We start from the raw sequence: 26,758 nt of genomic DNA, 5'->3' as shown, positions 1-26,758 counted from the left end.
GTTTACAGCCCCCCAGTGTGTGGAAGTGTGCATTTTTTAGTCTATGACAACCTTTATTTCATTTGTAGACTTGAAAACAATATATCTATGCTTTTATACAGTTTATGTGTGTCCTTGTACACAGGTTTTTCTTTCTTTTAAAAAAAAAAAAGAAGCAAAAAAACAAAACTACGAACAGCTTTACACACAGTCACACACAAAACATAACACATAATAATAAATAAATAAATAAAAATGATATGCTTGGATGCTATAACATACTGTATTTGTGTCAGACAGTGTTGGGGAAGTTACTTAAAAAGTAGTGTTTGCTCGTTACTCGTTAATTCTTAAAAAAGTAATCCGTTACTTTACTTAGTTACCCCCTATGGAAAGTAACTTTTTACTTTACTCGTTACTCTTACGTTACTTTTAAAAAGCAGGCGTCTCTGGCAGAGACTGAAGTTAATTATACAAAAACTATCTTTGACCATAAAGCCAATCTCTGGTTTATCAGTAAAGTGTCTGAACTACACTGCAGACTGGATTCTCTACTCACGGCTGATTCATTAGGAACGAGCGCGGGTTGAATGCACATCAGCAGGTCACCGGCGTTACACGGTGTTAGTGTATACTATGTAATGTCTGTATCGACTTGTACCGGGGTCCGTGCATTGTCGTAGACACATGCAACCTCTTTTCTGGAAATGCTTGCGTGTCCGTGCAACCGACACAAGTCCACAGCGGTCCGCTGCGTGTATGTATGAGGCCATCACCACCGCATCCATCTGTGGTTGTCAGCTTTGTGTCTGCCTGGCTCAGAGCGCCGTCCAGCAAAAGGCCACGAACCTTAAAAAGCTCTCAAAAGTTAGCTTTGGCTGCTTCTCGCTCGCCATGATTCCTCTGCTACCAGCCTCTGTCACGTCCCGTGTGGAGCTTGTGAGCGCGCAGCTGAGAAGGCAGTGTCGCTGTCAAATCTGTCCCTGGGAAAAGTAACGTTGCGTTACGTTACTGTAACGCGTTACTTACACCCAACACTGGTGTCCGAGAGAAAAAGCACAGATAAAAGGAAAAAAAGTACACGTATATCATATACTGTCATATACACTTAAACATACAGTATACTGTATACATGCACATATATAAGTTATGCTTGTATAGCCCAGGCACAGTGTAAGAAAAAATAAATAAAAATAACACAAGCATACCCAAATGTAAGATGCACACAGGTTTTTCTTGAAAGAGATATTGATCTTAGTGAGGCTACTCGTTAAAATAACCAATCAACAATATAAAAACTGGCTGGCTGTAGCATTTGCCGCCAAAAAGTGGATATTCTGTGCATGGAGAGACAGTTTCACTGACAGGTCACACTGTTAAAAATAGCTTTAAAACTTGAAAGAGACATTTACGTAGACTCTGGATTATTATAAAGGTTTACGGTCAAACTTTTTAACATCATTTTTTTCTTCTTTTTCCTTTATCGATTTACTAATGATCCTGCATCTTAAAATAATTTTGCACACAACTACTAATAATTTCTTTGTAATTCATATTTTTTAGCAAGTTACACTATCTTGGATTAATAATCACTATATTTAATTGTATGCAAGTAAAATGACAATACATTTTATTCTTTAATCATTTAGTATTTGCTTGTTTGTCAATACTAGAGTATGGGTCATTAGCTATGTTTACTATTCGTTTTGTGTTTGTGTATTTATTTTCTTTAAAAAAGGGGGGGGGAAATTGTTTGAACATGTAACAACAACAACAAACACAAGGAGGGGTTCTTAAAGACAATCACAATGGATCACAATAACAAATAAAGTATTAGCCTTAATAAAGAAATAAAAGAAATGTTGAGGTTTTTTATATGTAGAGAATATTACAGAATGCTTTTGGTACTTGGTCATAAATGTGTTGACTCATGATTAATTATTATGAATTAAATTGTGTGCTGCTTTCACACCATTACCATTACTTTGCCTTTTACAAACTGTTTACACCTCTCTATATCTATATTTATTACATTCCATTACGCATATAGGCTACATTCATTTGCAATTACAGTCTACCATACATTTATTTACATTTACATTTTTATTTAACATGTTATATTTTGTCCCTATATTTTAACTTGCACTATTTTATGTCTTAAATTCGCTTTTTTACTTGGGTGATTTTCTTTTTATACATATCCAATGAGCATTGTTGGACGGAAGATTTTCATTGCCAACGACTGCTTCTCTGCAGTTGTTGAAACTTGAAACTACATTCCTTATATTTTGTTGCCCTCTGGCGGCCACAAATGGGAACTACACACAGCGACTTGCAGTTTCACATTTTGTCCACTAGACTAGGGGGCGATGTCGTGTACACGGAAGCAAAAACCACTCAGAGGAAAAGGAAGTCAGGAAGCTGCCTGTTTGTGACAGCCGTATCAAAGAAAAGCACTGTAAAAAAAAAAAAAGACTCTCGTCCTTTTCAGTTATAACTCGACTCCCAAAACCGCCGCCGACATGTCAAAGAACACTGTGTATGCCCGCTTCAGGCGACTGGACGTGGATGAGTACGACGAGAACAAATTTGTGGACGAGGAGGACGGAGGAGAAAACCAGCTGGGTCCCGACGAGGCAGAGGTGGACTCCCTCATCAGACAATATCCTTTAAATGATAAGCTAGTCTGTCTGTTAGCATGCACGATTTTCTGAGGAAAACAACCGACAAGTTTGTGTTTGTATTTTGGGTTTAACATTAGATGTATCTGCATATTTCCTCTGTTGCTTGTATGAATGGGCGTTTTTAGCAATTAGGCCGGTCACTGTCCAGACTTGCCTTGCTGTCGCATTCCAGGGATTTCTGCTCAAAGACAGAACAGGATTTGATGTATGTATATTAACTGCAAGCTAGTGCATTTGCATAACTACAAGTCCACCATTAAATCTTATAAAGCCTTTATTAACCGCTGTCTTTCAATACTGGTGCAACTTTGTGTTTCTTCAGGCTAGCCTAGTAAAATTAGTGGTGCAGACGCAGAGGTTTGTGCTAAAATATGTTTTCTCTTTGATACAGCAGTTCCATTTTGGGTATAATTGTTTATGGAGAGGCTAGTTGGAAGTGTTTCTGTAAAGTCTGTAGCCAGCAGCTTCAGTCTTTTAGACCTTTATAAGGCAAGAAAGTGCAGCACTTCCTCATAGAATAAGACAGTTACCTCCCACCTCAATACAATGTGACAATAACAATATTCCAGTTATGAACATGAAAACCAAAGCGACATGTCCTTATGTACAATCCCATATGGCACGCTGCTCCTACTGGTTTATTCTGGTTGTGAAGAGTACACATTCACTCTTTGTGCTACTATCTGAGCACAGAAACTAAAACGACGTTTTTTTTGTGGAAGGTACGTGATTTGTCTAACTGAAGTACTGTATCCTTATATATTATCTCCTGCTGAACTGTTGGCATGTATTTTTGCCAGTACAAGGACTGGATTGTCCATCAATTACATTCAAGTTGGATTAAGATGGTATATCTTTACAGGCAGTATGGACAGGATGAATTATATAGCAGATATAACAATAACTCTTTTAATATACATATGGACATGGGAGTATTGTTTTAAGACGTACAAGTGAACTTGTCCTTTTAAGGTGGCCATTTGCATTGTATAAAAGCACATTTAATTACATGTAAATTAAAATGTGCTTTACATTGAAATGCATGTGCAAACACCCACCTAAGGACAGCGAAGACCCCACTGCCATCCTGCATACATTAATCACACAGACACACACCTCAGCAGTAACTGATCATAAGCCTGAGGAGTTAGCTTTTGAAAGTGGAGACATGTGTGACAGATCTCAGGTCATCAGGGAGAATCTGGATCTTATTCTAAGTACAGTTAGAAAACCCACCAACTGATGACCTGAGAGGTCTGACTGGATTGAAGTCAGAAGGTAAGAGTCATAAACACACAGAATAGCGATGTCTTGACACTGGGCGTATGTATCACATTTGGGCTTGTAACCAATATTGTGATTTAGGAGGTGGGTCCCTGTGTGTAGCATCCTTAACCCTCCCTGCACAGGGAATGTCATGGAGGCTTTACAAGCAGTCCTGAAGAACCCGCCAATCAACACAAAGAACCAGAACGTCAAGGTGGGTTTGGTTTTCTAGGTCAATAATGCCACATTCTTGTTTTTGTGATTAATCATTTAAGGAGGCTTTTATATTTTTAAATGATGAAACTTCTAAATGACATTTGTGAGATGAGGTACCTTGGACATATACAGTAGAGAGATGTGGGCAGTGATTCAGATGTCTGGAACCAGGCTAGTAAATAATTCTTTAGCAACTCGCGTCTTCACACAGGATCGTGCTGAGGCTTTGGTGCTAAAGGTGCTCAGCGCCTTTAAGAGCAGTGACATTGAGAAGGGGGTGCAGTCCCTCGACAAGAACGGCGTTGACCTGCTGATGAAATATATCTACAAGGGCTTCGAGAAGCCGTCAGAAAACAGCAGCGCGGTCTTACTGCAGTGGCATGAAAAGGTAAATATTTAGGCTACACCTCATTGTCTGACCTAATCACAAAGTTAGGAGGAATCTTTCCAAAAAACCTCTAGAGAAAAGATTTTCACTGACCATTTTCTTTTTAGGCTTGTAAACATTGTATATAATTATATTCTTCTAAACATAAAAAAAGCGCTGTTACAATGCAATGCATTCAACTTGAGCAAACCAAAGAATTTTAAAATGAATGAGTCAAAAAACTGTATTTAACATAGATCAGTGACCAATCCGCTATACAAAGTCAGTATTTGCTCTGATAATAATCTGATTGTTGCATCCTTTATTGGTTTTGTATATAACACTGGCTTGCCTAGGGAGTCAAGTGGAGTAAGGGAGTAAGTTGACATTTGAGATGAAGCAGATTTTTTTTATTTAAATTAAATAATGTCCAGGATAATCCAAGCCTGAGGTCTGAAGACATAGTGCCTTTGACATGAGCGAGAATGAGAAGTGGTTCAAACATAAAGTCTGTGACGATGTTTTCTTTTGCTTTAGAAATACTTTAACTCTAACCTGTCAAAGAAAAGTGATACATGTTTAGAAGCAGTGACAGATCAATGATGATAATTAACAAGTATAACATATGTAATGTTGTAATCATGTATGGGGTCTGTAGTTTGAGGCCATGGTGGGACTGTACAGGCCAGTTTGAGATGGACTAGTTGTGGCCACAACTCTACGTACAGCATGAGCTACCAGAGACTCCGTTTTCTGTAAAATAAATAAATAGCCTCACCATATTTTTCTTCCTGTGTCTCCAGGCCCTGGCAGCTGGAGGAGTGGGTAGCATCGTCAGGGTACTAACAGCAAGGAAGACGGTCTAAAAGAGGAGCAGAGTATCAGTTTACTCCGCATCACTGACACATACAGGACACTGTTCATGTAATCTAACAGATGGCATAGGGACTAAAGGAAAAAACTGATTTTCACCCCAATGTGATCCTACTGTGTTCAAGGCTAAAAAAAAAAATCTAATCAAATCTGGGTCACATTAGGTAAGAAAAAAGAAAAGTTTTTCTTCTTTCTTCCCATTAATGATCATAGCCGACTAAATCATATTTCTCACAGGGTGCTACAGAGAACCTCATATCCCATGTGTCTGTGCTGCTTCTCTGATCTACTCACACTAGCCCGCTTTCTCTCCATGTCATTTCTATGCACACCAATGGTTCTCAACCTAGAGGAGATGCATCGTAGAACAAATGCAAAAAAAAAAAAAAACACATTCTCACTACAGGAAAACTATGTGAGACCTTCCATTAATCTTTGCTTTTTTTGTGAATTACTGGATCATTTTACCTCTTATTGGTCACAAGCCAAAGAGGTTGGGAGCCACTGCTGTACACAGTACTGTACCTACACACTCATATATGAACAACACATTTGTGCTCAATCACAGGTGTGACTCTTAGCAATGTATCCTCCACTGACTTCCACACAGAGGGCTTCAGCTTTGCTTCTCTCAGAAAAAACTCAGCATTTGTTTTCCATCATTCTCTTGTGTTGTCTCTACAGTAGAGACTTCCCGATGAAATAAAAGCCTCGGTATATCCTCTCATTGCCTCTCCCTGTAACACTTGAGCAGTGGGAGGCTCTTAAAAAGCACACTCACAGATGGAGGGTGGTGGATTTGCTCGCGGGGGGTCACCATTTACCCTGTGGAGTGGGTGGAAAGGGGGAGGAGGGGGCGTCATCCATCCATCCATCCATCCATCCTTTCACGCTGCCTGCTGCCCCGGTTAAGGATTATTACCCACGATGCATCTCCACCGCCACTCTTACTAATCCCATTTTACTGTTCCTCACATCCCTCGTGTTTGACTCTCATGCACCCTCTGCTGCTGTACGAGGCATAATGTGGCTCTGCTGGTACCGTTTCTAGGAGCTGCATTTATTTCTGACATGTCTCCCTGAGAATCCTTTCTCAGATAGTTTTATTTTTATTTTTGGTATTTAACAGAAAAATAATCTAGGGTTAAACCTTTTCCTCTTGGTTTTGTTTCATAGTAGTGATTTTTGCTTCAAGGCCAAATCCCTACTTGATCGAAATTAACAACACTGCTTTAAAGGTTTGACAAAAGCAGCGTGCTTGATTTGCAGGAAAGACTAAGTTAAGATAATGAATATTTTGTCTCTCTGAAAACGGAGAGGGAATTATATGTGATTTAAAACAAATATATTGTTTGCATGATCCCACTTTTGAGTATTTTCTCAAGCATTTCATACTTGTCATTTTTATGTTATGGGTCTCTTCTTGAAAAATGAACTTTTTTTTTTTTTTTTGAATCAGTTTCAAATTGTGCTCGTTGATTCAAACAGATCCTCCACACGTGGATATATCTGGCAATAGGAATCATGCTGTTACTACCACGTATATGCTTTTTATTTCCATACGTTTTATAACCCAAGCAGGAAAACTGGAAATGTAAAAGTTTTATCTGCCTTATCAGGTAGATTACGTCTGTTGCCAAATGATTTATTTTGCTTTCATGGAAATATTGTAGCTTACATTGATGAATTATTTGCCCTTGTGTATTGGAGAAGAATTTTTATAACAAAGTGGTTGAGTTCTAACTATAAACAGTATAAATGAACATTAAAGGAAAGTGTAACTGTCAAAAAGTTGCTCTTTTGAAAATATTATGTAGACATAGTGATTAGGGGAATTTAGTTCCAGCATAATGTTTTGTTCCTGCTCATTTCCAATCACACACTGAGTGGAGTTTTCCAATGGATGTTGCTTTTTCTAAAACACGCACCACAGTTGTTTTACTCAAGAGTTATCACCAGTTGTTATTGAAACATGGGTTTTCATGTTTGAATACTGTCATCAGTGATGATGCATCCAGACATTAGATTCCTTTTCTAATGCAGTAAAGTCTAGTTTTACATGAAAACAAAAGGAGAACGGCCTGATTTCTTCATGTATTTCTAGTCCCAGATGCTCTTCCTCTGAGGACGAGAAGACGAGGGAACATAACAAACTGATGTACAAACTGCCTTACTCGATATTACTTTTTTATGTTTGTGCTTTTTTGACAAAAATAAATAAGATATGAATGCTGATCATTACTTTGTTATTAATTTTGATGTTTTACATGCACACAAAGTATGGTGAATACAAGTCAGGGTCTGTATTTATTACTGCTAAAACTGAAATCTTGGATTTACAGTGCATTCAGAAAGTATTCTCTTTCTTTACAGTGTTATGTTGCAGCCTTATGCTAAAATGGTTTAAATTGACACTGACATATCACATCAACAGAAGTAGTCTGAGGTCCTGAGGTTTTCATTAAGGATCTCTCCGTACTTTGCTCCGTTTAGCATTCCCTTCAACCCTGACCAGTCCCCTGGGTCACTCTGCCATAAAGCTCAGATCAGTGGAGTGTTGCAGTGATGTTTGGCCTTCTGGAAGTTTCTCCACACAGGTGACCTGTCAGTTTATTGGTCACCTCACTTACCAGGGCCCCCCGATTGCTCAGTTTGTCTGGGCAGCCAGCTAAGAGTCCTGGTTGTGCCAAACGTCTTCCGTTTAGGAATTATGGAGTCCTGGTTGTGCCAAACGTCTTCCATTTAGGAATTATGGAGGCTACTCTGCTCTTGGGAACCTTCGATGCGGCAGAAATAATTTTTGTAGCCTTCCCCAGCTCTGTGCATCGACACAATCCTGTTTATGTGCTCTGCAAGTAGTTCCTTTAACCTCATGGCTAGTTTTTGCTCTTGTGTTGTCTGCTGTAAGACCTTCCACAGACCGGTGGTTGTTTGCCTTTAAAAATCATGTCCAATCAATTCACCACAGGTGAGACTCCAAACAAGCTGTAAAAACAGCTCAGAGATGATCAGGAGAATTAGGAGGCACTACATTTCAAAATGTAAAAAAGTGAAGGGCTCTGAATACTTTATGAATGCAATGTAAGTGAAAGATAAAAGTAAATATCCTTCTATCCAATTATTTCATCCCTATTTATATATTTATACATTATGATTGTTAATTTCACATGCTAAATTTTGTTTTGCAGAAACAAATGCTATGATAAAAAAGAAGAACCATATGGCAGACACAGGGTAAATCCTTGTCTCTGATTGGCTATTCCAGAGCATACATGTTCCTCTTACACTTTTCTGTAAGTAGCTTAATAACTTTGTCTTATTCCCTATTCCTCACACTGCTCCCAGATGTGACCTGCTCATTAATTAAAAGGATCAGGGCTGTTTTATGCAGTAGTGCTGCAGACATACACAATGCTTAATTTCAGTGCATATATATATATATATATATATATATATATATATATACATTTTTATTACAAAATGGGTACAATAAGTACAGTATGGCAATACATTATGCGGAAAAAAACATATGTACAAGTCATAAAAATAAAATACATCTTGGTATCAACTATTGGAAGGAGCAGTATATGGCACATTGATGTAATCAGTGTAATAATTAGATAGGGTTTCTATTTGATGCACTTGTGCGAATGATAGGCCGCTACCTGAGGATGTAGAATATGTGACAGTCAAGTTTTCAATCTCCAAAATGAGCACCGTATCTGAACAGTCACAACTCCACTTTGGCGACTGATGACACAAGGGCTGAACAAAGGTGGGAACTGGCCATTTTCTCATTCAAGCACTTCCCAATAATTTAATAATAGGTAGATGTAAATAAAAGGCTAGCTAAGATTTCTTGAGTAGGGTAAAAGCTAACTTTATGAGCCAGCCAGCGGTGGACGCTTCGGCTTTGAGGAACAAAATCTTGTTGATCTTATAAATAAATCTGAAGGGGCAGGGGGAAATAACAAGGCAAAAATATCAGATGTTTCACTGAGAAAGTTCTGACAAACTGAGGTGAGGATTCCAGGGATTAGAGCCAATAAATAGCCAGTTTTATCCAAGCCACCTGTTAACCTCTAGTGGCATGTAAGGTATCCACTTTAAATCTACTTCCTTACGTCCTCAGGGCTGTATGTACTCACTGGCCTCTCTCACACTGAGAGTCTTTTTTTCAGTTTGTTTACTGATGTTGCTGCTTTTCCAAAAACCACACCCACTCATTTAGGACGCAAATTCATCACCACACCTTTGTCTCGTGTAATTTAAAGTGCTCTCAGTAAGGGTAGGCAGAGACAGCGATATAGACGATGAAGGTAGTCTGGTACTCGATGCCTCCGTGTTCGCTGTAGGAGAGGGCACGGACCTTCATGCGATACGTGTGGGGCTCTCGTAGCGCCTGAGTGGTGAACAGCACTCCCTTCAGGTTCTCGTCTCGCAGGGCAAAAGGTAACGTGACGTCCTCGTCCACCACCAAGAAGGTGGTCCTGGGGTGCATAACTCCATCCTGTGTGTAGGCCACCAGCCTGATGAGGTCCTGGTTGGCTGCAATGCCAAAGGGAAGAGACAGTAGCTTGTACTCCAGGGCATAAGGGCTCAGTGCGCACTCCAGGTCATTTGGTGGGCAGTTCTTCAGGCAAAAGCTAGACACAACATAGACAGCAGATTTCAGTTGAGTATACTGTGGGAAAGCAGAAAAATAATAAATATTGTCTAAGATAGATAGATAAATAGTTAGAGTGACTTTATTGTGTAAAGGGAAATTGCAAGTGCCTACCTAGTGTTTATAGTTAAAGCTCCATTGTGTAATATTTTGAGTTAATTCTTAGCAAAACCCCCTTTGTTCTAACACAAATATATGCTCATTCATGTGTAATTACTTCCACCAACTAATCAAAGTATTCTCGTACGCGTAGAATCTGCCATTGAGAATCATTCAGAATACATACGAGCGAGTCGCACGAATGGCGGCAGCCATGTAGCGCCTCCATCTTTAAAATACATTAGCCAAAGAGGGATATACTCCGCCTTTCGCGCTTTTACACCCAGTGGCACCGTGACGAATGCCAGGGAGGGGGAGAAGATAACGGAGTCGCCAAGGAAGTTAAAAAGAGCATTAAAACGACAACGCGACAGGCAAAGCAACAAGATCAAAGTTAATATTGGAGTGGCTTTTCCAAGATGGAAAGAGCTCATAAGGAGCAAGGATTTTAAAAAGGGACGCCGAAGTTGCCTGCTTTCTTCTCAAAAGGTAATTCTGCCTATTTGTGTAAATTCAAAGTTTTATAGTTGCTTGGCTAACTATAGCATGGTTGTGCTTTTATTACACTAGAAGGAACACTCACGGACGAAGTCGTACTTCTTGGAATAATACGGCCTCCGTAGGAGTTAAAACGCGCTAGGAATGGGAGGGGCTATAAAGTAATATTCAGTTGGTTGTCATATACAATTCCACCGCTAGATGGGAGAAAATCTTACACAATGTAGCTTTAAGGTTTATTTTTGAACATGTGCGCGGTCACGTAAGGCTTGTATCATGTGGACGCGGCGAAAGTTTTGTTGTCGTTACTTAGAATTCCTCATGGCGGCAGAAACTACGCACTGTAGCTTTAAATCCGAAACTCTCTGCATGATATGGTACCACAATGGCTACGTGAAAAATGTTTTTTGATTAACTAAAAATCTAAAAATACAAACTGTTCCATGATTGCAAATCCCTTAAATTAAACAAATAGTTTGTGGTCACGGTTTATCTTTAATATTTAATTTTCTTTAATGGGTTATCCTAATTGAGTGTATTTCTGTGAAGGTGAATGTTTACCCTGAGGCTGGATCCCTCTGGTAGTTTGGTGGACAAGGTGTGTCAATACACTGGTAACTTCCTCTCATGTTAAAGCACATCTGGTTCGCTCCACACTGGATGTTCTGTTCCAGGCACTCGTCTATATCTGTCGATACAGCGAACAGCTTATCGTCATTACAGTACATGCTATAATGAACACAAAATGATGGTGATGGAAAGAAACAGGGAGCAGCTGGTGGTTCTCACCTTGACACGTCTTGCCATTGGTCATAAGGTGGTAACCAGCAGGACAGAGACACCTGTGGCTCCCTGGTGTGTTCATACACTCATGCTGACAGGTGTCCCTCACCTCACACTCGTTGATGTCTGTTGGTGTCACACACACATACGCAAACACACAAGCAGCCACAGAATGATAGAGAGGAAATCAGAGAACATAAATGACACATTAAGATACATTTTCAAAGCTCACAGTTCCATATTTACAGCTAAACCCACAAGCAGCAAAGCAAATAGAGTTTCTCTATGACTCTATAACTTTCATACTCTCCCTAATCTTAACCCTGCCTGTCCTCCATTGTTACCTAAGCAGGAGCCACCCCTGGACTCAAACCCCTGCTGACAAGCGAGGAAGCCCTGCTGTGAGGAATGTACGGGAGTCTCTCTGCGGCTCTGGCTCCTGTTGCGCCCCCTTGCGGTGGCTGCGTAGGAGTGGTAGCTCTGAGAGGCCAAGTTGTGGTACAGTCGCTGGTAGGAGTTGTGCTCAGGAGAGGATTGTGATGTTTGGTAGCCGAATGAGTAACTTTCATAGCTGGGCAGACGCTCCAGACCAGCACAGGATTTGCCATCACCCAGAAGGTGGCGCCCTGGCGGGCAGGTGCACTTGAAGCTGCCAGGCGTGTTGATGCACTGGTGGGCACAGGGCTGTGGAAGCCGCTCACACTCATTTATGTCTGCCCTCAGCACAAAGAAAGACCAGCAGCAGGAAAAGACAAGAGGACAGATTGATAGGAAAAAAGGTGCAAAAAGAATGCATGAAGTAATGGGAAAAGGTGATATTTAGAGGGATGAAAAGAACAAATGAGGTGGTGGGGGCCATGAAAATAGAGGAGGGAGATGAGAATGAGGGGGGAAAAAAGGGTATATGTCAATTACCCCACTGTACAACAATACATATTCATGTCCCTAAGACAGAAATGTATTGAGACTATAAATACATCTGTCATTTGAATGAGAGACTGAGATTATTTTCTCTCATATCAAATTAAATGTAAAAAAAATTCTTTGAAGATAATAACTTAAAACTCAATTCTGAAACTACTTAACTTTTTATCTGAAGAAATTATATTAAATATAATTCACATATGATACCAGGTAAGAAATCCAATACATGCCAGATGAATATTTCACAAAGACAGACATCAGTGTACAATGTTAATGTTGTCACGAGGGCAACGGTGAATGTATGCCATTACAAAGCAACTCCAGGAAATAGCCAGATCCAAACATAAAGGAAACTTTAAAAAAAAATTGGAAGATAGTGGGGGAAACAGAGTGACAGAGGTGAGGTCATGGTGCTGGTCTTTTTATGGTTGATGCATCAAAGAAGGAGACATTTATTTTTCCCTTCCTCTGTAGTCCTTTCCTATCCTTTCTCATACTCTTATCTGACAGTGTAAGAAGACACAGCATTAATGTAGAGCTTTAGAGGACCTGAAACCATGCATTACATCTTTGCAGGGGCTTTAATGTTATGTGTTAGTCAGCGGTTTTAATTGCAGCATTTTAGAGTTGCAAGCAAGCACTGGCAGAATGTCCGTGCTACGTTGCAGATGACAGCTTATTTATTTATTATATAAGTTTTTCAACAGGAATGAGTCACTGACACAAAGAGAGAAGTTTGCTGGCAGACGCGAACAAACTGATTGGAAGAGTAAGGAAAGAGCATTGCAAAAATGTTTTACACTTTTTAATTGATTAACATGCTGTATGCTTTGACAAATATCCTCAGCTAATTACACACCGTTTGGTGGAAGTATCACCTGCCTGATCACTGCAAATGAAGCCCTTTGAATGTCATACAAATTTGGATGCATGTTTTGTTGTGTTTATGAGAGACATAAAGGATGTACGTACCGAGACAGGGCCGTCCCACTCCTTGAGATCTGTAACCACGTGGACATGTGCAGTGGTAGCTGCCTCGGGTATTCTCACAGATCTGATTGTATCTGCATTGATGAGTGCCATCTCTGCACTCATCGATGTCTACAGCACAAAGGATACAGAAGTAACTCATGGTGCAGAACTAAAATCTCTCCCAGTCTGTACGTTATTAATATTGTTTACTTCAGCAAATGCTCTCTGGCTTAACAAGGAACACTGTATGTTTGTGAATACTCACCTACACATGTCCCATTGGCACCTTTAGTCATACCATTGGGGCACAGGTCAATACAGGTGTAACCACCCCGTGTGTTTTTACACTGCTGATCTGATCGACAAACCCTCTGTCTGCACTCGTTTATATCTGGGGTGATCAATGGGAGAAGAGGTCAAATCCAGAACAAGTTTCTTCAAGGAAATTATTTTAGGTGAGGGCATCTGACTGTATTTTTCAAGCAATGCAATTATATAAAAAGGCCAAAAATAGTAACCTTCTATTATGAATAATACAGATAAAGCACTATATGGAGAGGTGTAGCTGTCTTACCTATACAGCGTCGGTTCCTGAGTTGATAGCCCGGCTCGCAGGCACATCGATAGCTGCCAATCGTGTTCAGACAGTGCTGATTGCACGGATTGGACTCCTGGCACTCGTTCACATCTGAGCAACAAATAAGACAATCGTAAAAAGTTCCACATCAGCAACACTCACAACAAATGCTCAGCTGATCAATAAAGCTTGTTGGTGTACCCGTGCAGCTGAGACCATCGGCTGTTCTCCTGAAGCCGCGCATACAGCGCATGACGCATCGGTAAGAGCCAATAGTGTTCTCACAGTCCTGTCCATCATGGCACACGTTCCCGCCCAGTGAACACTCATCAATGTCTACGAGAATGAAGAGCATTGAATTATCTAAACAAGGACCTGTGTGTTTAATATTAATGTTGACAGCACTGATTCAGAAGTGAGTTGTGTACCCTGACAGGTCCTGCCGTCAGCTGAGATGGTGAGGCCTCGGGGACAAGAGCAGTAGTAGGTGCCCATGGCGTTGTGGCAGGCATGAGAACAGGGTTTCCCAACCTCACACTCGTTCTCATCTACAGCACATAAATGATACATTGACAACAATATTGCAACAATCAGAACAGATTTAAGCAAACAATGAGGAAGTTCTGCTAAGTATGTTAGGATAAGATGTTAAATCATTTAAAGGTGCTTTTAAATCCACTATGTGTCTTTGAAAGCAACTCTGAAATAGACTTTTAACTCAACATACCACTATTATTAACTAGCCATAGACTATAATGTTGTTGATTCAACTGATTCTTACTGAGTTAGGAACAGCATAATGTGTTGTGATAAACATTACCTGCACAGTAGGGACCAGCAGACACCAAAGTGAATCCCTGAGGACACTGGTTACTGCGATCACCTGGAATCATGTAAACATTTCATCATTAATTTAAATTACTGTTGAGACAAAAATATGTAGGAAAAAAGAAAGATTAGATGTAAAAGGTTGACTGGATTACTAAGCAACAACAGAGGAAAAATACTAAGCCTATTAAGTTAGTAGCCTATTTCAGTCCATCTCTCACCCATAATCAAAATATTATTCCTACATTCAGTCCTTTTACAGACCAGTATTCTCACCCTTGGCGATACTAGCTTGGATGCTATACTCCAACATCTCCTCCAGGGGGTGGTAGTTAGCACTGATGGCTGTGGCATGCAGTGTCTCTACGAGGTAGGGCATCTTGCCCTTTGACAGGTCGTATGAGATGGTGTGGTTCCACGAGTAGGGCACACTCTCCCTGTCGATGCTGAACATGCGGGTGGACAGAGCGTACAGCTGGCCTGGGCCTGTCTGGATGTAATCCTCCGTGTAGTCCTGAGTCAAACAAAGTGTACATGTGAGGCAGCTTTAAAGTATTTTGACATGTTGTAGCTAAGCTCCACAATATGGCATTGTTTATGAAAGGTTATGCAGTGATGTAATGGATATCTGATTTGTAGTAAACTGGTTAAAATAGAGTTATGTTTGTTTTTTTACTGCTGTTCCCCTTGATTTTACACAAGATGAAATCTAATCTAAAGAAACTAAGTAATAAAAACACCTACCAATAAGCCACAAAGTCTAATCACCTGCATAGATTATTTATTTACCTTGATGCTGATGTCAGCATGTGAGGGCAGCTGCAGGATGTGTCCGTTCACTACGATGTCCAGTAACATCGCTCCATCTGAGTCCAGGCCTCTGGCAATGTGGGTCATCCTTAAAATCTCACCTACCAAGATTACACCACAGATCTTTGTCACATTTCCCCCTACTAACATTATTCACATCCAAAACCATCAGTCCACAACAAGCACCAGATTGAACCCACAATGTGTATTATATAAATAGCTCACATTGTAGTAATAATACAGTAGCACCTCGGCCTGTCCACTCTTACCTGTGGCAAACTCCACCTGTGTCTCTCGTCTGAAGATGCTTCCTGTTAGAGTGTAGCCGTTAACAGCCTCTCCTACTTCCTGTGCAGTGGTCCAGTAGACAGGATTCAAGATTGAGATGAGCTTTCTCATTGCAGGACCTTGAAATTAAAGGGAAAAGAAGGGCATATTTCATTTATTACGAGATATATGAGAAAGTTCAAGAGAACAACTTAGGTGCACTAGTTGAATGGAGACACGTATTATTTGGTGCACATCTCATCTAAAAGTAAAATATTTAAACATATGAAACTGTTGGAAAACTGACCTAATGTCCTTGGTACATTAGTAATAGTGGCCTTGATGATTCTGCCGCCAGACTTGCTGTCTGTGATGGTGGCATTGAGGATGCCGATGCCAAACTCAATATCGTTGATGTTCCCTATGATGCTTCCTCGTGCCTTCTGGGGTCCACCTAACAAGAAAAAGATAGTATTTGAGAACGTGTCGAGAACTGCACTCGACTGCACACATGTACAATCTATATATATTTACAAAAATGCCTCACCTGGGCAGGCCTGACTGTTACACCTGGACAGCTGAGAGGAGTCTCCTGGACAAGGCCGACCACCGTTGTTAGGAGACGGACTGTTACAGAGACGGACACGTGTCCTCTCTCCGCCCCCACAGGAAGCAGAGCATTCTCCCCACGGCTGCCATGAGCCCCAGTTACCGTCAACTGCAATGATATACCCCCAAAAACAAACATCATCATCGTAAAACAGACACACAGCAGGGCGGTTTTAATTACCTCATAATCTGAGTTTTAGAGGCAATTTAGTCTTTTTGGGATAATCTAAAAAAAGTTTTAAACATGCTGACTCACCAGGACAGTTGGCTGTGCTGCATCTCTGTATCTGTGTATCTGCACCTGCACATGCTCTCCCACCATTGGCAGGTCCGGGGTTGTCACATGTCCTGTAGCGCCTCATCTGACCTCCGTTACATGTCTTGCTGCAGCTGCCCCAGCTACTCCATGGACCCCAGTTACCGCTGACTGAGAGAAAGAAAGTCAAAATGTCAAAGGCAGAAACGGAAAAAGACATACAAGAGCAGGTACTTTACTGGGAAGAATCAAGACATTTTTACAAATAGATATACAGATAAATACACAGATATAGAGATATGTTTTTTTCCTGTAAAGTAAAAGAATTTGCATTTGTAAAATCTAACCAGTACGACTGAATAAAAGTTAGTATGACTCACTGGGGCAGGGGTCACTGTTACAGAAGTCAATGTGCACGTCGTTGCCTTCACACTGCCTGCCACCATGCTGAGGGGCGGGGCTGGCACAGAGGCGTGTCCTCTGTCTGGTCCCACCTCCACATGAAACACTGCAGGCTCCCCAGCTCACCCAGGAGGACCACTTCCCATCCACTGAAGGGCACAAGAGAAGAAGAAGCGGGAGCATCAGTCACTTAGACTTCATTATTTGAAATTTCTTTCAATCTGATTTTACCGCAAAGTTCAATCACTGAGCCCTCACCAGGACAAGGTCTCTCCTTGCACACTTGTGTTTGGGTGTCGGTGCCCTCACACCGCGGCCCATCAAATGCTGGAGGGGGGTTGTTGCACAGGCGGATTCTGGACTGCATGCCCTTACCACAGGTCTCACTGCATGGGCTCCATGGTAGCCAAGACCCCCAGTTACCCGCCACTGCAGGAGTGGAAACAGTCAATGTATACAGGCCTATAGTCACATATGACATACGTATACTTAAAGTACTATTAGTAGTACTATTTTGAGGAATTTGTACTTGAATATGAATATTATACTTTTTACACCTCAACATTTATTCGACATCTATGGTAAATGTGCAATTTATTATGGGCAGTTGACTTTAGTATTTAGAAATTGAGAAAAGTGTAATAATATACAAATATGAGATTTTTAGATAACAAATGTTTGTATGGGACATCCATTTGAGATTAGACAATCATTCCTGCCAGGTGCACCTCATCATACCATCTATTCATACAGCTGACAGTCTTCTGCTGCATTTACAGAAAAGGTATTTGGTCACTCACCTGGACAAGGTCTGACACTGCACATGATGACCTCCACTGCCTTCCCCTCACAAGGCCTGCCTCCATGCTGAGCTGGAGGGTTACTGCAGGTCCGGACCCTGGTTCTGTTGCCCTGACCACAAGTACGAGAACACTCCTCCCAGAGAGACCACTCTGACCAGTTCCCATCCACTGCAGAGGGAAAACGGTACAGCCCTTTGTTACCACATGTGCTATTTGCACACAGTCTCTTTTACAAGTACTGACTTATCAAAGCACTCTCACCTGGACAGGGCTTTCCCTGACAACTATGTGTCTCTGTGTCTGATCCTGCACAGTGACGTCCTCCATTGGCAGGTAGAGGATTATTACACTGTCTCAGCCTCTTCTGGGACCCAACACCACAGGACACACTGCAACGACCCCACTCTGCCCACTCTGAGTAGCCCCCATGAACTGGAAAAACAAATGAATGCACGGTAAACTTAACTTGTCAATTTAGATGATTGTTTGTTTTTGCTTTCACTGAGGAGGTTATAGAAGAGAATGAATATATTTTTTAATGGAAGTTGACTCAAAAATATCACAGAACGAAAAGATTCCCCACAAAGTCCAGCTCACCTCGTACAGTAAAAGTGACCCTGACCAGCACTGATCCCAGCAAGTTTCTTGCCACACATTCATATTCAGCTGTGTCCTCCTTCTGGGCACTGCTGATCCTGAGGGAACCGTTGGACAGAGTCGAGAAGCGGTCGTTGCCCAGCAGGGGGCGCCCCTGGCGGGACCACTCTATCATGGGAGTAGGCTCACCCTCTGCCTGACAGTTAAGCACAACTGTGGATCCAGCATCTACCACTGTCTCCACTGGCTCCACTATGATAGTGGGTGCACCTGGAAGAAAGGCAGATCCGTTTGATTAAACCTTTAAGGAGGAATTACAATGATGTCACACATCAAAACCAGTTTACTAGACACAAGGAGCACGAAGAAAACAGCTACTGATACTTTCACTGTTTAAGGTGCAATACTAAATCGCAGGAGTAGTCTTTTAGGTTTAAACAACTTTCACATTGTTTATGTAGCAAATGCTAAATGTTATGCTAAATAGGACTGACATAGAATAAAGACACCTACTCTGCAAGGTAAGGGTGACACTCCTTTCCACCACCCCGGCATCATTTGTTGCCACACACATGTAGTTGCCTGCATCTTCACTCTATAAAATTAAATGAAAACACAGTTCATTATCATAATACGTTTACAAATAAGTTCCAAAATATGTATATACTTCTAAATGCCTGTTTGAAAAGTCAACATTATTACTGAGTATTACACAGAAGTGGTCTCAGTCTCATGTGTTTTCCTACCACTGTGCCATAGATGGCAAGAGAGCCGTTGTCCAGCAGACGGATGCGGTTGCTGATCTGGACATTTATCCCGCTTTTGCTCCACCGGATGGTGGGCAGGGGGTCTCCCCGGACCTCACAGTTCAGGATGGCATTACCACCAAGGGGTTCAATACGGTTGGAGTGAAGGTCCCCATCGATGATAGGAGGCTCTGGAGACAGACAGAACAAGTTGACATCATGGACACATCACTTGATTAGGGTTGAGTTGTGAGTTACATGGTAGCTTTTTACTTTAAATGCCCCTACTTAGCAGTTATAAACAGCATACAAACATTTAATAAATGGCTTAAAACACACGCAGTTGTATGCAGCTATAAGGACATTTTTAAGTTGTAATGTATGTAACTATAGTGTCATTCATTAACTGTTTATAGACCAGCATCCACTTTGTGCCCACATAATGTATTTGTTAACAAATACATTACATACATCTGTTTACAACTACATTAAATGTGTTATAAACCATTTAATACATCTTTATACACTGCTTTTAAATGCTAAATAGGGGGACATCAGTAAAATGAAGCTAAGTGAAATAGTTTCATGGCAGTGTGGTTTTACCTTTGACATAGACAAAGCCAAGTGACTTAATGATTCCTACGCTGTTTTCTGCCACACAGGTGTAGGTGCCAGAGTCGTCTTTGCTCACTCTCTCTATCACCAGCTCAGTGTGGCCGTTCATGTGGTCGTAGTGAACTAAAGCATTAACCGAAGGCAGTAAAAGACAATGCGAGAAAAACACAGTTTAAAGTCTTTAATCTAATATATCACATATAGCCACATAATTGGGGGGGATATAAGATTCAAAACATTTTCCTAATCAATGGGGACCTTGCTATATACCTGGGATAATGTTGTTGTTGAAGGCCCATGTAATTCTAGGTGGGGGGATGCCACTGACGCCACAAGCCAGTAGGAGGCGCTCTCCCTTGTTGAGGGCCACATCTCCGAGCAGCTCAGTGAAGAGGGGGTGAGTATGAACAGACAGGGTCGTTGTCCGACTGTCCTGTCCGACTGCATTTGTGGCAACACACGAATAACTTCCAGCATCGTCAGGCTGGTACAGAGGGAGGGGAGATGAGGAGAGTGGTAGCATTCAGAAAATCTTTAAATGCATCTTTTTGATGCAAGACAAGCCACTTAAGCCACCTACTGTAAGCTAAATTTAATACGAGCCTATTTCACTTTCCAGCAATCTACAGACATTAACAAACAGAAAGATGATTTATTGTTTTCCTTATGTTTCCCTTACCTGAGCAATGTCTATAATCAGCTCTCCAGAGGGCAGGATTGTGTACTCCCCTGTGCTTTCACTGAGAGGATTACCGTCCTTCTCCCAGGACAGGCTGGGCTGAGGGACCCCCTCCGCCACACACACCAGCTGAGCCTGATTGTTTTCCACCACTGCTACCTCCAGCTCTCCACCACGAATGGAAGGTGGGACTGCAAAGGAAGTCATTATCAATTTTTTTTCTAACCCTTTTTTTTTTAAAGATTAGTCTTGTTATGGTTTTATAAAATATACAATCACAGAGGGGATTGGCAGCCCCTAATGCCCTGTACACTACATTTTACATTTTGAGACAAATTAGCTGGATCGCTTATTTAAGATCAGGAAAATGCTGTACAATAAAAAATTCCTTGCAATCACAAATGGTGTACCTAGTGAAGTGCATGTGGTGGGCCAAGTAGCAACATCATCTTTTCAATTAGAAATAGTACTTTAGGTATGTGAATTGTGGTTTTAAATTATTATTATACAAACATAGTGTGTGGTGTTCAGTGATGTGGCTTGAAATACTGTATTGACTGAAACTCACTCTGTACTGTGAGACTCATCACAATGCTGACAGTGCCCGCTGCATTGGCAGCAGTGCAAGTGTATCGTCCAGTATCGCTTGGCTGGATGAAGGAGATCTGCAGGGATCCTGAACTGAGCACCCGCTGGCGTACAGATTCAGTCAGCGGCTGCCCGTCTTTATGCCATGTGACAGAGGGGGGTGGGGAACCATCAGCTTGGCAGTGTAGCGTCACAGAGGAGTCCACAGGCTCCAGATACTTTTGAGTCTCTGAGCTGATCACCGGAGGGACTGCAGGACACAGCAAATAGAAAAACCACATGGAGTCAAAACATTTAAATGTATTGACAACATTAGCAAAATAAGCAATTAGGCTGCTAAACATGGATTTAGATGCCTGAAGGGAGTGCATGTTCAAACTTGTAAGACACATAACTGTTACCTACAGTATCAGGATAAAGGGAATTTATTCAAGACAGTCAGTTCTGTTTTATGTTGCAAAATTGAAATATATTTTTTATTTTTTCAAAAGTCTTAATGCAGGCGTAATGTATCAGAATACCCTTGATTGTAAGGTGTTCTTACATCCCTGTACACAACTACTGAATAATTGCATCATACATCTGTTAGTCAGGTTACTTTGACTTGAATGTGTGCCCCACCTTGTACTCTGAGTTTGGTCTTGCCCAGCGCAGTGCCTGCAGGGTTTTGAGCCACACATATGTATGTCCCAGAATCCGACACAGAGGCCTTAGCGATCTGCAGACTTCCATTAGGCAGCACTGTGAAACTTCCATCTGGCATGAAGCAAGAGACATGATATTATGACTGATAACTTATGATTACTGACACATACACGTAGACAGGATTAATTACCTGTGGTGGGTATATTGATGCCCTCCTTCTGCCAGGTGATGGTCGGTCTGGGCAAGCCTGTCGCCCTGCAGGGCAGAGTGATGGGGTTATTGAGGATCACATCCAGGGTGGAGGGATGAGACTGGATCACTGGGAGCTCTGAGGAGAGGGATGGGAAAAAATGAAGTAAAAGCACGTCAGAGTCATAGCCTAATGCAAAGTTCATCCATTGTATTATTTTTATCACTGACCATGCAGTTAAGTTGTAAACAATGCATATTTTTGGGCTTTTTGCACTCTACACAGCCCCTAAACAGTAGTGTGTCTCTTGATATATTGTTTCTCAGGATGTTCTCACCCTGCACCGTGAGCTGCACATGGCGGTGGGTGGAGCCTGCAGCATTCCTGGCCGTGCACGAATAGCGTCCTGCATGGCTTAGCTCAGCTGAGATGATCTCTACTGGACCTGAGCACAGACACCCAATCAACATAATTAATAAAGCTAATAAAGTAACCTGAAACATTTATCACTTAGTATAATCTTAACTGCTGTATTAGATAAATCACAGCAATAGGTATCTTTTGAGTCCAGTTGAAGAATTAACTGAATACAAAAACATTATTAATACTAATAAAAGAGTATGTGATATATATGTCATATGTGACAACATATTTTGCTAGCAATTACAGAATTTTGGATGGTCGTTTGAAAAGTTGTAACAAATAAAAGTTTTGTACTATTTACATTAATTCAGATTCTAACCTGTGGGCAGGATGCTGTAGCCCTGTCCCTCTTTGGGAAGCTTCATGCCATCTTTGCTCCAGTGGATTGTGGGCACTGGGACGCCAGATGCAGTGCAGGCGATGACCACCGGGGACAGTCTGGTTACAACGAGCTCTGTGGGTTCATCTGCTATAGATGGAGGAACTAGAGGGACATTAGATAGAAAATGTAAGAACAATATATTATCTTGAAATGAAATGTTAAAAACTTTTACAACAGAAAGATAAATTCAATCACATAATGACACAATATCAATGAACATAGCGTAAAAATAATGATCAATTTGTAAACAAATGCTGTGTTACTCACCGTGGACAGTGAGGTTGATGAATCTGGAGTCTTCCCCTGCCTCATTAGAGACCACACATTCATACACTGCTGTATCCTCCACTGTTGGTGCTATAACTACCAGGGAGCCTGATGATAGTAATCTGGAAATAACAAAAAAGTTAGGATTGAAGAGTAGTTTCACTTCGATGTCCACACTTTAAAAATGGCAAAATTAATGATATATATATATATATATATATATAGAAACAGTGAATCTTACAATGAAACGCTACAGCAATAAAGCTGTTAATTAATGTGGTCTTACATTCCAGTTTTGTGTTTGTGAGTTTATAGACTTGAATTAGAAAACAGAGAGGGAGAAAACCTGGATCAACCTGTACATATTCTCGTTCTGGTCAGTATTGATGACTCGACCGTTTTTCATCCAGCTGACGGTGGGTTTGGGTATGCCGGTGGCCTCGCAAGACAGGGTGGTCTGAACGTTGACTGTAACCGTCACATTGGTGCGGCTTTCAGCGATGGAGGGCGAGACTAAAGGTTGAGAACCGAGGATCATAAAATTATTGGATGACTGTGTTTGCGGGTGATTGAGACAGTTTCAAAGTATTCATGTGTTTTATATGCACATATTTATCACCCACCATATACTTGCAGATCCACTCTCTTGTGTTGTGTCCCAGCCTGATTTGTTGCCATACACAGGTAGCGTCCAGTGTCGGTAACCTGAGCAGAGTGGATGTGTAATGACCCATCCTCTGCAAATGTGTACCTGCACACAAAAAGGAAATGCCCATAATTGAGTTGTGCTAAAATATTAAAATCTAGATTTAATATGCTGGAAACCATTAATACATGATATTAATCAAATAGAACTGCATATGCAATTGTTGTATGATAATGACAATAATACGCATTTGAGATAAAAACAGCAAAAACACATCATTGTTATATGACGTTAATTTACCTTTGGTTATTTCCTGCCAATATGGCACCATGTTTCCTCCAGGTTACGCGAGGCGGTGGCACTCCACTTACAACACACTCAAGCACTGCTGGCTTGTTGATGTGCACTGACACTGTCTGGGAGCCTTCCTTGATAGTTGGGGCCACTGAGGGGACAGGTTTACTCATTTGTAGCTGGGTAATGAATTCAGCTCTATTATTAATTACAGACGGAGTTCAACTCTGTAAGAAAGGATATACAGTACAGTATCTCTATATTTACATTAGTTGTAGATAAAAGATGTAACTGTACCATTGACAGCCAGGTTAAACTGTCGCGTGGTCTTGCCAGCGATGTTGCTGGCCACACAGGTATACTGAGCTTTGTCACTGAGCTCAGCCATGTTGATCTGTAAGTAACGGCCACTGGACAGAATACGCACACGGGCAGAGGCCTACACAAAGGTAAAAAGTAATTTGTAAATACATTTCAGGAGAATTCATAGCATTTTGTGGACAGTTGTTTGTTTGATTTCTGACCTGCAATGGTTGGCCATCTTTGAGCCAGGTCAGAGTTGGAGGTGGAACGGCATCAGACTTGCACTCCAGAGTCACCTGTCTGTTCTGCAGCACTGACACGTCCTGAGGTGTGCTCTCCCCCGCAATGTTAGGGGGAACTGTTACCGAAAAACCAGAAAGAGACCGGGGCTGACATTGATTTTTATAGCCCAATCTCATCTCACCTTATTATTTATTAATTGTCAATTGTAGACAAGTATGAAAAAAGAAAATGAGTAAAATATGTTTATTAACTAAATACAGATTGACTAAATCTAATTACCCTCAAGCCATAGATTGTTTCCACATGTTATGTACACACACACACACACACACACACACACACACACACACACACACACACACACACACACACACACACACACACACACACACACACTGCAATGTGTATTACACATCTGTGTTACCCACCATGCACTCGAACTAGGAACTCCTTGTCATCATCTCCTGCTGGACTGTGGGCTAAGCAGCTGTATCTGCCTGTGTCCTCCAACTGAGTAAAAGTTAAGAAAAGTATAAAGAAAATATGGAAAAAGACTCAATAGCCAAACATAATCGCCACAATTATGTTATCATATACACTATGTAAAAAAAGTATGGTTTTAAATTTTATAGAAACGTGTTAAATTTCACTGTCACTTGTCACTGACCTGTGCCGAGGCCACACGAAGCACTTCTCCTCCCCGGAGGAGGCGCAGACTGTCTGTCTGTGGGAGCGGGCGTCCATCCTTCAGCCAGGTCAAAGAGGGTGTAGGTATACCTGACGCCTCACAATGAAGCTCTAGTACATTATTAACCACAACAGATACTTCTGCTGGTACACCAGAGCCCTTGATGTGTGGAGGGTCTGAATAAGAAAACAAAACAAAACAATATTTATTTTCTCATTCATGAATCAAAAGCAGAAGCTGGAAAATAAGAGCTATAATATGCTTTTACTCACTTAGCACTTTCAGGTTAAAGTGGCGGCTTGCTTGACCAGCGGTGTTGTTAGCCACGCAGGTGTAGCGTCCTGTATCATTGACCTGGGCCTGGAAGATTTGCACAGTGGTATTCAGGTTGAGTAATTTGAGGTGGGGGTCAGGAATTAGAGTTACCCCTTCTTTAAGCCAGGACACAGTGGGCATCGGGGTCCCATCAGCAATACACAGCAGAGAAGCCAAGTTTCCTCTGACTACAGTCACATCCTCTGTGCTCCCTGCCCCATCCAGACCGGGTGGGACTGAGGAGAGTAATAAAAGATTCAAATGATTATTAGTTATTGCTGTGATTTATTCCTCAGATTTTAGAAGCAAGTAATGTTTTCAGACTCACCATGCACATTTAGGTTATAATGTCTGTTGTCTACTCCTGCTCTGTTTGATGCGACGCAGGTATAGGTGCCACTGTCAGACACCTGAGTTCGTGTAATCCTGACAAATGCAAAAGGTACAACATATAAGTATCATAGTACATTTTAACTAGCGGTTAAAGAACAAACAAACCATTGTTTTTAACCCTTTTATTGTTAGTAGAGCAGCGAAATATTTTAAACAGCATATAGTAAACCACTTTCTAATGCAACCCATTACAGTGAAATTGTTTTATGGAGGGTGAATTTCCATACTGATTTAATAGTAGGAAAATACAAAATTGCAAAATACAGATAAAGAATTACACCTATATCTCACACAATGCTTTGCAATAATTGCTGACATGCATTTTCCCATACACAAGATGCACAAGAAGTTGTTCTTGATGCAGCACCGTGTGTAACATACTCCTCTTGAGCCCTGTCCACTGACCTACCGGAGCACCTGCCCAGCAGAAAGAAGCCGTATGTGGGAGGACACTGACAGAGGCAGGCCATTTCTCAGCCAGTTGAGCTGGGGCGGAGGAGAGCCTGCAGCAACACACTCAATGTTGACAGAACTGTCCAGAACTGTGGTCAAGTGCTCAACTGTCTCACTGTTGCCGTCTATCACAGGAGGCACTGGAAAAGTAAAATGGGAAGCAGGGTCAGTGACATGAAAACAGTGACTCAGACTGTTTGTACTGGACGATACATGTAGTAAAATGAAATAAACCCACCATACACATTCAGATTGAATATCCTGTCCTCTTCTCCTGCAGTGTTGGTGGCCACACAGGTGTACTTGCCACTATCAGTGGTGTGAGCTCCAGTCACAGTGAGTGTGCTGCCATCTGGACTGATCCTGAACGCAAAGGCAGCATTACATCATCATTATCATCATTATGATCATT

General features: G+C 41.3%; 2 protein-coding genes across 2 annotated transcripts in view; one reads left to right on the top strand and one right to left on the bottom strand.

Annotated features, from left to right (window-relative positions):
* Positions 1 to 7,620, top strand: part of arpc5b (actin related protein 2/3 complex, subunit 5B) — a 174,358-nt gene extending 166,738 nt beyond the window's left edge. The window contains exons 2-5 of the mRNA XM_078258596.1: positions 2,454 to 2,642; positions 4,072 to 4,143; positions 4,357 to 4,533; positions 5,316 to 7,620. Coding sequence (XP_078114722.1) covers positions 2,502 to 2,642; positions 4,072 to 4,143; positions 4,357 to 4,533; positions 5,316 to 5,378 — 453 coding nt within the window. The 5' untranslated portion in view covers positions 2,454 to 2,501 and the 3' untranslated portion in view covers positions 5,379 to 7,620. The remainder of the gene's footprint in view (positions 1 to 2,453; positions 2,643 to 4,071; positions 4,144 to 4,356; positions 4,534 to 5,315) is intronic.
* Positions 7,621 to 8,859: 1,239 nt separating this feature from the next.
* Positions 8,860 to 26,758, bottom strand: part of hmcn1 (hemicentin 1) — an 82,391-nt gene continuing 64,492 nt past the window's right edge. The window contains exons 65-107 of the mRNA XM_078258576.1: positions 26,585 to 26,709; positions 26,303 to 26,486; positions 25,829 to 25,926; positions 25,458 to 25,736; positions 25,165 to 25,361; positions 24,926 to 25,007; positions 24,476 to 24,612; positions 24,249 to 24,390; positions 23,958 to 24,102; positions 23,635 to 23,762; positions 23,368 to 23,524; positions 23,012 to 23,133; positions 22,682 to 22,846; positions 22,277 to 22,384; positions 21,940 to 22,077; positions 21,726 to 21,860; positions 21,085 to 21,354; positions 20,517 to 20,707; positions 20,108 to 20,321; positions 19,826 to 19,960; positions 19,223 to 19,413; positions 18,990 to 19,071; positions 18,477 to 18,746; positions 18,141 to 18,311; positions 17,877 to 18,047; positions 17,335 to 17,505; positions 17,055 to 17,225; positions 16,675 to 16,845; positions 16,357 to 16,527; positions 16,117 to 16,263; positions 15,812 to 15,949; positions 15,522 to 15,643; positions 15,009 to 15,246; positions 14,725 to 14,787; positions 14,333 to 14,452; positions 14,106 to 14,240; positions 13,902 to 14,015; positions 13,593 to 13,718; positions 13,328 to 13,456; positions 11,776 to 12,144; positions 11,438 to 11,557; positions 11,210 to 11,336; positions 8,860 to 10,031 (exon numbers count right to left, since the gene is read on the bottom strand). Coding sequence (XP_078114702.1) covers positions 9,665 to 10,031; positions 11,210 to 11,336; positions 11,438 to 11,557; positions 11,776 to 12,144; positions 13,328 to 13,456; positions 13,593 to 13,718; positions 13,902 to 14,015; positions 14,106 to 14,240; positions 14,333 to 14,452; positions 14,725 to 14,787; positions 15,009 to 15,246; positions 15,522 to 15,643; positions 15,812 to 15,949; positions 16,117 to 16,263; positions 16,357 to 16,527; positions 16,675 to 16,845; positions 17,055 to 17,225; positions 17,335 to 17,505; positions 17,877 to 18,047; positions 18,141 to 18,311; positions 18,477 to 18,746; positions 18,990 to 19,071; positions 19,223 to 19,413; positions 19,826 to 19,960; positions 20,108 to 20,321; positions 20,517 to 20,707; positions 21,085 to 21,354; positions 21,726 to 21,860; positions 21,940 to 22,077; positions 22,277 to 22,384; positions 22,682 to 22,846; positions 23,012 to 23,133; positions 23,368 to 23,524; positions 23,635 to 23,762; positions 23,958 to 24,102; positions 24,249 to 24,390; positions 24,476 to 24,612; positions 24,926 to 25,007; positions 25,165 to 25,361; positions 25,458 to 25,736; positions 25,829 to 25,926; positions 26,303 to 26,486; positions 26,585 to 26,709 — 7,036 coding nt within the window. The 3' untranslated portion in view covers positions 8,860 to 9,664. The remainder of the gene's footprint in view (positions 10,032 to 11,209; positions 11,337 to 11,437; positions 11,558 to 11,775; positions 12,145 to 13,327; positions 13,457 to 13,592; positions 13,719 to 13,901; positions 14,016 to 14,105; positions 14,241 to 14,332; positions 14,453 to 14,724; positions 14,788 to 15,008; positions 15,247 to 15,521; positions 15,644 to 15,811; positions 15,950 to 16,116; positions 16,264 to 16,356; positions 16,528 to 16,674; positions 16,846 to 17,054; positions 17,226 to 17,334; positions 17,506 to 17,876; positions 18,048 to 18,140; positions 18,312 to 18,476; positions 18,747 to 18,989; positions 19,072 to 19,222; positions 19,414 to 19,825; positions 19,961 to 20,107; positions 20,322 to 20,516; positions 20,708 to 21,084; positions 21,355 to 21,725; positions 21,861 to 21,939; positions 22,078 to 22,276; positions 22,385 to 22,681; positions 22,847 to 23,011; positions 23,134 to 23,367; positions 23,525 to 23,634; positions 23,763 to 23,957; positions 24,103 to 24,248; positions 24,391 to 24,475; positions 24,613 to 24,925; positions 25,008 to 25,164; positions 25,362 to 25,457; positions 25,737 to 25,828; positions 25,927 to 26,302; positions 26,487 to 26,584; positions 26,710 to 26,758) is intronic.

This window comes from Sander vitreus, chromosome 9 (genome assembly GCF_031162955.1).
Source record: "Sander vitreus isolate 19-12246 chromosome 9, sanVit1, whole genome shotgun sequence".
Taxonomy (NCBI): domain Eukaryota; kingdom Metazoa; phylum Chordata; class Actinopteri; order Perciformes; family Percidae; genus Sander; species Sander vitreus.
The sequence above is the reverse complement of the archived record's forward strand: the minus strand, read 5'-3'. Positions and strand labels throughout refer to the sequence as shown.